The 11,434-nt window shown below is 46.7% G+C and overlaps 2 protein-coding genes across 2 annotated transcripts; both read right to left on the reverse strand.

The window, feature by feature from the left end:
* Positions 1–4,261: 4,261 nt before the first annotated feature.
* On the reverse strand, positions 4,262–4,886 carry LOC111069343 (transcription factor TBF1-like). Its single transcript, XM_022359364.2, has 2 exons — positions 4,490–4,886; positions 4,262–4,437 (listed from the first exon to the last, which is right to left on the reverse strand). Exons 1-2 carry the CDS (start codon positions 4,852–4,854, stop codon positions 4,434–4,436), a joined length of 369 nt encoding a protein of 122 aa, XP_022215056.2. The 5' UTR covers positions 4,855–4,886; the 3' UTR covers positions 4,262–4,433.
* Positions 4,887–10,215: 5,329 nt separating this feature from the next.
* LOC111069347 (transcription factor asR4-like) lies at positions 10,216–10,793 on the reverse strand. The gene is made up of 2 exons (XM_022359368.2): positions 10,315–10,793; positions 10,216–10,251 (listed from the first exon to the last, which is right to left on the reverse strand). The coding sequence occupies exons 1-2, from the start codon at positions 10,674–10,676 to the stop codon at positions 10,248–10,250; spliced, it is 366 nt and encodes a 121-aa protein (XP_022215060.2). The 5' UTR covers positions 10,677–10,793; the 3' UTR covers positions 10,216–10,247.
* Positions 10,794–11,434: the final 641 nt, after the last annotated feature.

Below are 11,434 nucleotides of genomic sequence, written 5' to 3' on the forward strand. Positions count from 1 at the left end.
GGCATCCTACACCTACGCGTCTCGTCGTGGCTGCCGCCTCGTTGGCTTCGTGCGCTTACCGGTCAGCAGCTGAGGTGAGTTTGCGTCCTGCCGGCTCTCTTAGTGTGGTGAATACTGGCAGGCGAAATCCCCTTAAGAGAGCGCCTCAGCCATAAGAGTCGACGCCTGCCTGCTGCCGCGCTGAACGGCATTTACTGCATCCGCTTCCCATATACCCTGGCAGCGGGTCTTATGCACAGTTGAGAAGGATCTGCTCTGGTACGATCCTTCGGCAAGTGTATCAAAAGCTGCGGCCCCGAGGCTAGCCTTCCTTTTCCTTCCTGTTGTGTTTTTTGCTGCTGCTGCTGCTGCTGTTGGCCCCGACTCGTTAGCCAGTCCAGCGACTGACTGACTGCCTGACTGACTGACTGGCACACAGACACACACACAAGAAGAGTGGAAAGGTGGCAATGGGGGCTGAGGCTGGGGCTGAACATGGAGGCCAACACACGCACTTGGGCGCGACTCCAAGTATGCTCTGACAACTTTGAAGTGCTCTTGCGGCCGTCGCAGTAGTCGCGATGTCGCGATGTCGCGATGTCGCGTCGCTTTGACTTGTCAAACAAAAATAATGCCATTTGCCAGTTGCAAGAGTACTCAGTCGCTGCCACCATCCGCTTCAGCAGCAGCAGCGCAGTACCAGCATCAGGCACCAGGCAGCAGGCATCAGCCATCAGGCACCAGGAGCAGCTGTTCCCACAGCAACAACTGCAACGCGAATCTGTTTTAATGAAGGCCCAGCCCTGCATCCGCTCCAAAGTTGGCACAGCAAAGTTGGCAGACAGTTTAAGTGGAAGGCCAACACTTAATATCGGTTAAAGCTAAATTACAGACCTAATTGCAAATCAAATTTTGCAAGTAAAAGACAGACAGCGACAGACAGCGTGGGGGCGCAGCTAACTTTTTCCTGCAAGCTTTTTTTTGGCTGCATTATTTTGGACAAGTTGCTTAACTTGAGTGGCGGCAACCCACTCCGAGCTCTGAGCTTACTCCTAATCATTAATGGGAACTTCTCATTTGCCAGATTTCGAGGCAGGTGCGAATCCGTTCAGAGCTCTGTAATTTCATATAATTTACAATTAACAATTGAATGCACAATTTTGTTTATTGAATAAGATATATCGATAATATTTTTGGAAATATCGTTAATGAGATATTTACTAGCGATATTTCCGCTTGCTATTTGATACTCTCAGCTAAATATTTTCGAATTTGGCACACTCCAAATTGAAGCACGTTGAATTGAAGCACGAAGTTGGCATAAAGTGTTAGCCAGGTAATACAAACAAAAAACACTCTAAAAGCCTTTTTACACTGATGGAAAAGGAGGCAACTTTTTACCACCACTATGCCTAGCCATATAATTAGGGACGAAAAGACTATAAAGACCATAAAGCCCATAAAATATACCTGCCATTGATGAATAGATTTCAGATATTTACTGATCTGCTCTCTGATCAGCACTTGCGAGCTTTGGTGGCAAAAACATCGATGCCTGAGAAAAAAAAACATCGATGACTGCAGCCATCCGAACATCGTTGACATCGATATTGCAGCTCTTGTTCTTCCTTTTCTTTCGGAGCCTAGGTGCATGTTGGAAGTGTTTTTGCAAAGCGTATAGCTAATTGTAAGTATGCTGCCTGCTGCCTGTGCCCGTTTTATTTCCTTTGTCATGGGTTTCCACCATTAAATATTTCCATGATAGTATCGTTCGAACACAAAAGGAGTTTCATATTCAGGCACATAATAAATAAACACAATTGAATATTCCCTTAATGGGCGATCCAAAATACTGCAGATGGAAAGTCGCCAATGGGTTTCCAAATGTTTCTATGTGGGAATTAGACTTTAAGCTAAACGGATTGAATATAGTTCTAGGGATTAAAATGCTACTAGCGCAAACAGCAGGCGAACAGCAAACTTCCGCCCAGTGACAGCGATCCGAGACTGAACTGTCGCGTGCACAGGGTTGCATTTGCTGCCTGAACATGTGACTTATGCATTGATGCGCAATTGGAATTCCCTAGGCTACGAGTATATGTATATATTTTACGTGTGGCCTGCTTTAATTAGTTTTATATTTTCCCCATATTTTAGCGAAAATGAAGACGCGAAGCATGACGCAGCGTAAGGTCAAAGCACCTGCAGTGGGGCAGGGCAAGGTACGTGTCGTGGCTCAGATCATGGCACAGGCCCAGGAGCCCGACGTGGTCATGGCAGAGGAGCCTGCTGTGGTCTTGGCCAAGCGGCCTAACGTGGCTCAAGCCCAGGACCTCGACGTGATCATGGTAGAGGAGCCGTCCGTGAGCTTGGCCATGGAGCCCCATGTGGTCATGGAAGAGATGCCATCCACGAGCCGGCACGCTTCTTCCGTCGCCCAGGCCCAGTCGTCTGGCTCCGCTGAGGCCCAGGAGACGAGCGTGGAGGATTGGCCGGAGATCCCATTCGACGCTGACATGATGCCTTCAATCAGAAAGATTGTTTTCAATGGCAAACTGCTGCAGGGAGCCAGGACCATGGTGCGCGAAATGAAGAAATACAAGAAGTATCAGCTCTTCAGCAACCTAGAGGCCCCGAAGCCAATGCAACGTCCCCTTGCCATCGTCGATTTAAACATACTGGAACGCCGACTGAAGAACGACTTTTACGATGAGCCGCTGCCCATTTACGAGGACTTGCTGCAGGTGTTCGATCCCGCAGTGCCCATCGAGGACGAAGACGCCAAGGCCTATGGTTTGATGCAGTTCAACAGCTTGAGCGAGATCACAGCTGATCTAACGGCACTGCTCTCACGCCGCTCCAAGGTGACAAATAAACTTGTATTCGAGTCCTAGGCCTGCACAAAACATTGAAAAACGATTTAAAAACACAATTAAAGCCAATAAAAAAGTTCATTTCAAGTATTTCACGGCATAAATCCCTGGTTTGTTTGCTCTGCAGGAACTGAATTGAATGTTCATGAAATGTGAGGAATGTCCACAGCAACAGCAAACCCAAAAAACACCAGCAGCAAGGGCCTAAGACTGGCCTAGATAGCCCAGCGCGTGAGTCCCATCATCATGGAGATGTACAGCACCGAATTGCAAAACTTTAAAGCCAAGTACGAGCTGTGTGTTTGAGCTATTGATCTCTGCATGTCGAATATGCAATAATATATGTGCATTGTATACGTATGCACAGTTCCAGTCCCAGCCAGCCAGCCCCTGAGTTTGTACCTAATATTGTTGCATTAGTTTCCCCGTCGACAAAGGGTGCATTGATTACGTGGCTGTGGCTCCCTCCCATTGAATGGCAGTCGATTTCATTTTCATTCACTCCTTTCCATTATGTGCTGCTGTTGTGTGGGGTGGCCTGTTCATTCAGCTCGCTTCATTTGCTTGCTCATATTTCTTGATTTTATTTGTGTAAGCAGAGGTATTTTGCATGACAGCAGAGGGGGGGAGGAGGAGGAGGCCAGATCATGCCTCATTGGATTTCAGCCAACGAGCCAACCAGCAGCAGCAGGCAGCCGCCTCTGCCTCTGCCAGGCACTGCTGCAGCTGCTGTCAAAGGCAAAAATAGCGCACAAGTTTGGACTTCATTTTGCACAATCCACAAGAACTTCATTTGCGAGTGCCAGGCATCAGCTTCAGTGCATTAATGTCAGAGAAGAGCGCGCGCACACACACACACAGTCATATGTATATTTATATATATATATATATATATATATCTAGATGGGCTGACAGCTCGTTTTGCCAAAGGATGGCATACGAGAAATGCTCTCCGCAGATGCTCTGGCTTTAATCATAAAATTAATAATATTAAAAGGTAAATATCAAATGCGACTGCGACTGCGACTGCATCTGGCACTGATCTATGGCCACTCCACAACGCCCCCACCGCTTTTCCACCATGTCAAAGGCTGGCAAAAAGTCAGATATGCAAATACTCCCCCCCTCCCACTGTGCTGCTTCGCGGAAGGTAATAACCCCAGCTGCCAAGCGGGGGGCTTGGGTTTTCAGTGGATAGTCAGTCAGTCAGTCAGTCACATATTAAATTTACATTTTATCGAGGCTTGCCCCGTTGTTGGCAGTTGTGACGCTGTTTAATTTGTTCCAAATGCAAATAATCAAAGTTGAACAATTCGCCAGCTCAGTTGGCATCACGGGCTGCTGCTGCTGCTGCTGCTCCTCCCCCTTCAGTGGCACATGACTTTTGGATGGCAAACCTCTTGCCTCTTTCTTCACGAGAAAAGCAATATGGAGTTCCTTTTCGCTTAGGCCTTGGCTCCTTACTCTCCTTCCACAAGACTACTCCAAATTTGGAAAATGTTGTTTCCCATTCAAAGCAATTTTGCAGATGGAGAAATAATTAGACCAGGGCTGGACTGGCGATTTATTTATTGAGCATTTTTAGCTGCGAAAGGAGGAATCAATATCAGGGGTATATGTATTCGGAGACAACTCACTTGATGATTGCCTTGAGCACACAGACAGCGGTGAGTCCCATTGCGGCTGGAACCAAATTGTTGCGAAGAGTCGAAAATAGTTGAGTAACTTGCTCCTCTTGCAGCTGATCTTGTGGCTGCTCTTCGTCTCTCTCCTGAGGCTGCTCTTCGTCTCTCTCCTGCGGCTGCTCTTTGTCATTCTCCTGAGGCTCATCCTGACGAACTTCCTGCTGCTGTTGCTGTTCCTCCTGTTTTGTCTGCTGCTGCTGCACCTTCTGTTGCATCTCTGGCGCCGCTTCAGTGCCTGATCTTGACTTTACGATGTGATAGATGTGCAAGTACGTGAACAAGGCGGTGGAGCAGACGACGAGCTTATCTTCCAACATCTTTTGGCGTTCAAAAAAGCGAACGAAAAAATTAAATTATTGTGCTAAAATTTGGAAGTGAAATTTGAATTTGAATTTAAATGTGAATGTGAATGTGAATTCGGGCGAACTGTTTCTGAACAAATGAAATGAACCCATGAAAGGTTTGGTTTGGCCTGCTGTGCGGCGCGCTTGAATTAAATATTAAATATGTGAGCATTGCACAGGGAAGGCCCTGAGCCTGATTTCAATTAACTGATTTGCGGAGCCTTCGAGTCTGTATGCCAATGTAATTGTCAGGCATTGTAACTGAGTAGGGATATGCACCTTTGTGGGCCAAGTGCTGCGAGTAGGGAGTGGGAGTACATGGCGTATAATTAGCTCTTATCGGCAGTACAGAGAGAGAGAGAGAGAGAGAGAGATACGCACATGCAAAGCCCTGCTCTGAGCCCTAACTCGAGACAGTGGGCTTAATTGAATTCGTGAAATACTTTGCGCATCGCCTCAAAGACGCACTCAAATTGAGTAATTCAAACGTGTCGTTAAACACTTAAAGGCACTTCCTTCAAGTGGCAGGAGCCTTGAGAGGCAGAGGCCTGTCGGGTTGGCGGGTTGGCGGGTTGGCGGGCGGGTGGAGCAGTACGATTGCGGGAAGTGTGGGCTTAGCGGTTGGCGGTCTACTGCCAAACGAAAACCGCCACAGCACAAACTTTCAATCATGAGCATCGAACATGAAATGCCCCAGCGAAAACAATTAAGCATGATTACAGCAACAGCAACAGCGACAGCAACATCGATGGCAGCAGCAGCAGCAGCAGCAGCAATGCCAACCAGCAATTAGATGTTTATGTAAATTATATACAAGAGCAGCCACAGAGTGGCACAGGAAGTGCGGGGTGAAAGGAAGTACCAGAGACAGAGAGAGACTGAGAGGAGCAGACAAATTTGCATAAGTCGAGCACAATGCTGATGGCAGAGTGAGCAAGGCAGCAGATAGGTAAGGGGGGTGGTGGGTATGGGCATCCATCGGCAATCGTTGTGGCAGTAATTAGTAGCAATTACAACAACTGGCGGGCATGGGTTAGATGCGGCTACCAACCAGTTGATACCCCTTGAGGGAGTGAGAGTTTATTCGAGGGATTGTGGTGGAAAATATTTATTTAATTATTTATTGCAATTGATTAACAATTATCTGCTAACTATGAACTGTAATAGGGATATACATGCTCAAAGAAAAATATAATAGATGACGAAAAGAAGGGTTTTATGTGAAGGCAAAAAGAGATCAAAAGTTTTCCCCATGAAACTTTGTTTGACTCTTTGCTGTTATATTAATATTATTTAGCTCTGTCTCGGTCTCGTGTCTCTGTCTCTTCTCTCTTCTCTGCTCTGCCTGGTGTGACATTCAGTGCGCACAAATGCCGCTGTCACGGGAAAATTCCCTGTAATTCGGTTGGAGGCTGCGGCCAATGCTCATCAAATAGAAGAGCGCAAATAGCAATAAATTTAGCACCACAGCATTGGACATTAACTAATTAATTGTGTTAAGCAAGCCGCAAAAATAACAAAACAGAAACAATGAAATGAGCGAGGCAGAGAGAGAGGAGAGAGGGATATAAAATATAACGAATGCGAAATAAATGGCAGAGGAGAGGAGCAGCCCTGGCTGGACTGGAGTGACAGCCGATGGACAGGGGGACACGGGACAGGACCCCGCCAATGGGTTGGACATTAGAATTTGTCATTTGGCTGAAACAAAGGCAATGCCGGGCACTGCCAAAACCAAAATCAAAACCGAAACTCACCCTTTAGTCGAGACCCCCCCTTTGGTTCAATCAACAATTGCTGATTTAAGCCAAGGAGAGAGACGGCAACTGGCATGATGGCATTTCGCATCAAAGGGATAATTAATTTCATAGTTGATTAATTTGCACTTCATTCCAGACCCTCCCCATAACTACACTCAAAGTTATGACTGCCTTCGCCTCGGCCAATGATGATGGAGCCAAAAGCTATTTGCCATTCAGTCACTCACTCATCTCCGTTCCCTGCCCCCTACATCCCCACATTCTGTTCGCTCTGATGCAACATTTCTGCTTAAAACTTTTCAACTTTTATTGCTAAATGAGCTCCGAAGACACGCAAGCCAAGCAAAATGCAAATAAAAAAAAAAAAATAGTTTCTCCCAGTGAGGAAAATATGCAAAATGAAACATAAATTGTTTGTTAGATCCATTGACTATTAAGATCCACTGAAAAAACTACCGAAAAAAAACTACTGATTGCCGGGACTGATTGCTGCTTTTGGCCACACTCGTTTAGTAATTCATGAATAATTATAATCGAAGCCAAACCAAACTGCCATTCATTCTGCGCATAAAATAAAAGCCAAGAAATGCAAATGGAAAACATTTTGTTTTGTTTATTCGATAAGCTGCAAATAACTTGAACGGTAATCGATGGCATTGGCATTGACAATCAATTAGTTAGTCAGCTTCAAGGATAACATATCCTTTTGGGCAGGCGTGCTTCAATTGATTTCATTTACTGGGTGTTGTGCCTTGTGCCTCAAGCTATGGCACCAGCAGCCAGCAGAACAGGTAATAAAAATGTCCAAAAAATGCATTTTATGTATGTGTATTTTCAGATTTCATATTGCTTGTTGCTTGTTGCCAGCTGCCTGCTGCCTGCTGCCTGCTGCTTCTTATTGGGGCAAGACTGGGGCAGGAAGGCAGTAAGGCAGTAAGGCTGGAGTGGAAGCAATTAAGATGTGAGACACCATAACTGGAGGATGGAGGATGGAGGATGGTTGAAGGCGCTTTCACAGTCTGTGTCGATTGTATATGGTTATGGGTTATATGGGTGGGGGCCTTCTGCCTTTGCATTCTGCATTCTGCTGCTGGAAGGCACAGATTCTGTCTGTCTCTGTCTGTCTGTCATACATATGTACATATAAGTGCAGCAAAAGGATTTTTCCAATTTTAATTTGTTCAAAGTGCAGACACACACACACAAAAACACACAGAACACACACACACACGATAAGACCCATAAACAAGAAAAGGAACATGCTGGACATGCTTCAACAGAGACACACACAGAAACACACACACACAAGAGACACACTCATACGCATACGCATACTCGTATTTTGTGTTTTTTTTTTTAAGAATTTTCCAACAGCTTTACTCTCCTCTCTGGCTGTAGCTCTCTCTTGCCTGTGCCAGTGCCAGTGCCAGTGAGCAAACATTTTTTAGCCTAATTGTTTGCATTATGCTCCAGCCATCATTTTCATTTGCTATATGTCTCTGTATAAGTGTGTGTGTGTGTGTGTGTGTGACAGATGGATAGATAGTAAGAGTGAGAGAGTGGTTAGCCTGGGGAGCCTGTGGGGGGTAGATATAAACTTTAATGACGAATGCCTAATGTGCGAGTGCCATAAAAAGTGTCGCGTCTGCAGGGCCCATCAAAACTCAGAATGGAAGTGCAAGAAAGCGCTCGTTTCAAAGGGGTTTATATGGGCATAGAAGCAGGCATAAAGAGTGACAGCAAACGGGGCAGAAGGGGTGCAGGGGTAGCAGTGGAAGCAGGGAAAGAGACATACATACGAACGAGTTTACTCGCAAGAGTTTCGAGTAGTGGCAAACTTTTGGCAATTAAGTGGCAGAGGCAGATACTTCGAAAGGAGAACCTTCCTGCCACAGGGACATTTATTGAAGAGCCACAAGAAAATGCTGTAATATTGGAATGATTGATGCCGGAATCGATTAAAGATGCGGGGAGGAATACTAGTAGTCGAATTAGCTGATTTCCTGCGCTCTTATGCTAAATACACGACGATTTATTAGACTCAGCCAGAAGTGTGCGCCCCCAGCTCAGGTGGTGACGGGCAGACGGTTCAGTCAGTCAGTCATTCAATCATCTCAATGCACTTATTCGCTGGCACAAGAAAGCGGACATGGCACACACAGCCAGAGAGTGGTGGGAGGGGAGGGGATAGAGTGTCGCTTTGTATCATTAGCAGCATCCGAGGACTAGCAGCGGGCAGGCAGGCAGGCCAACCCTCCCTCCCGGGTAAGACTACAGACTACAGACCGAGCACGAAGTGCGAGCTAAAAGGTCAATTTTCCTGCTGATTTCTTTTGGTCTGGCAAAAATTTATGAAGGCAGGCGCACAGACACAGACACAGAGGACACGGACACAGACAGGGCGGGAGAACACAACAGAGGAGAGGGATGAGAGGGAGAGGGAGAGGCAGAGGCAGAGGCACTCAGGACGTGGGCAGGACAACAAAGCGCCATTATTTTTGCGTTCGATCAAACAAAAGTCCCCAAGATTTATGCCAGCTCCAGAGAGCAGAAGAAGGAGACACAGCCGCCCCCCACCCCCCCCTTGTGAGAGTGCATGGGAGGATGTGCTTTTAGCCTAAAAGCAGGCTACACATGTTAGAGGCCAGGACACAGGACCTGCCTCACAAAACGGGCCATGGCACAGGACACAGAGACACAGCAGACACAGCAGACACAGCAGACAGCCAGCAGCAGCAGCAGAGACCAGAACGGGGCACATTCATTCATTCATTCATTCATTTGATGCTGCTGTCGTCGTCGTTGTCGTCGTGACAATGAATTTATGCACATGTATGCAGACACCCGCACACCCCCCACGACCTGTGTGTGTGTGGGTGTGCGTCTAAGTGTGTGTTGTAAATTTCCTTGTTTTTCACACACCAGAGACAGAGAGGGAGAGAGAGAAAGAAAGAACGCTGCGAGGCGGCAGGACAAGACACAGAAATCAAAAGAACATTGGCCATTGGCCCACTGCCGTTGCCGTTGCCGTTGTCGTAGCCGTTGCCGTTGCCTTTCGATGCCCAGGACACATTTTGTGCGATAATTATCGATGTCCTCCCGTCACAGACAAGAGCACAAAATGAAACCTAAAATGATGACACCCCCATTTCCATTCCCGTTGCTCATTCCGTTTCGCATCCTGGCACCGCGCCGCGCCGCACCGAAAGCGAAACTCGACACCCAGACCCCAGAACCAGATACCCAGATTTCCAGTTGCATAGCCGCTGAAGGCGCACCTCATCTCTCTTTAGGTGGCTCTATGCTCCTGTTCATGTACTTTTAGCTCCCTTCTGAGGCTTCACCTCGGACACAGTCAACGGACAGCAGACAGCAGACAGCGCAGCACAAAGATATTGAGTTGAGCTGCCCGAAACAAAGACAATGGCAATGCGTACCACGAGTATGATTTCACCCACAAAGGAAAGTCACACAAAAGAGTTAATTTGTCGTTAAAGTCTTGGTTGCTGCTTGCCCTGCCACAAGACTGCTCCAAATGTGGCAGCAATTTGGCAGAAGGAAAACTAAGGGCACCAAAGCTGACTGACGATTTATTTGTTGAACATTTTAGCTGCGATGGAAAGAGTATCGGTAACAAAGTGAAAGCCTCAAAGGATATGCAGCGACAACTCACTTGAATGTGGCCTTGAGAACACAGACAGCAGTGAGTCCCATTGCGGCCGGAACCAAATTATTGCGAAATATGGAAAATAGTTTATTTAATTGCTCTCGTTGCTCTTCGTCTTTCTGCTGAGGCTGCGCCTGGGACTCCTCCTGAGGCTTCTTCTGGGGCTCCTCCTGAGAAACTTCCTCTGTTGGCAGCTGCCCCAACTGCTGCTGTTGCTGGTCCTCCTGTTTTGTCTGCTGCTGCTGCTGCTGCTGCAGCTGCACCTTCTGTTGCCCAGCAGCAGCCAATGCTCGTGTCTTGGCCATGTGATAGATGAACCAGTACTTGAACAGGTTTGTGGAGTCAACGATTTCCTTTTCTTTCAACATTTTGTGCGGCTCAGAGAAGTGCAAAAGATTTTTTGTGTTAAAATTTACTAGCAATTTCCGTATCTGTTCATGTGTCGGACTAAAAAACAATACAAACGAAATGGAAATAGACTGCAAGTGCTACTAGACCCATGAATATTTCCACAACTAATCGTGTGTTATCGTGTGAGAGAGCAGGCTGGCTGACAGGACTCAGGACTCTGCTCGAACTGTTGGCACGTATCGCACGGCGTATTGTGAATTTGTTGAATTAAATTTTTGTGTGAGAATGGCAAAGAGAGTGGCAAAATGTCACGAAATGAAGTGAATAAAATTCTTTCAATAATTGCATTTGCCGTCCAATCAAATGATCATTTCACAGTCGAATATTGCGTATACGCACTGTCGACGTGCCAAACAAATTGTGCAGCAGCATATGCTCTGCTCTCTGCTCGCTGCTCGCTGCTCTTTCTCTGGCAACTGGCTGGCTGCTGGCAGTTGGCCACGTTTTGTCAATCGTAATTGCCTTGTGTAGATCGAATTACCAAACAAATTTGGCAGGAGCTGAAAATTACAGGCAGCAGACCCACTCCACCCCACCCCCGCCAGTCACCAAACAAACACACAAAAAAGAGGAAAAGAAAAAGGCTGAAACCGGAAAATTGAGAACCAGCAAAAATTGAAAATGGTGCAAATAAAAGTTGCCCAAAAATAGATAAATGTACGCTGTACACTGTCGCCGGGGGTGTGTGAGTGTGTGTGAGTGTGTGTGTATCGTA

The sequence above is a fragment of the Drosophila obscura genome, unplaced genomic scaffold (assembly GCF_018151105.1).
Source record: "Drosophila obscura isolate BZ-5 IFL unplaced genomic scaffold, ASM1815110v1 contig_29, whole genome shotgun sequence".
NCBI classification, from domain to species: Eukaryota; Metazoa; Arthropoda; class Insecta; order Diptera; family Drosophilidae; genus Drosophila; species Drosophila obscura.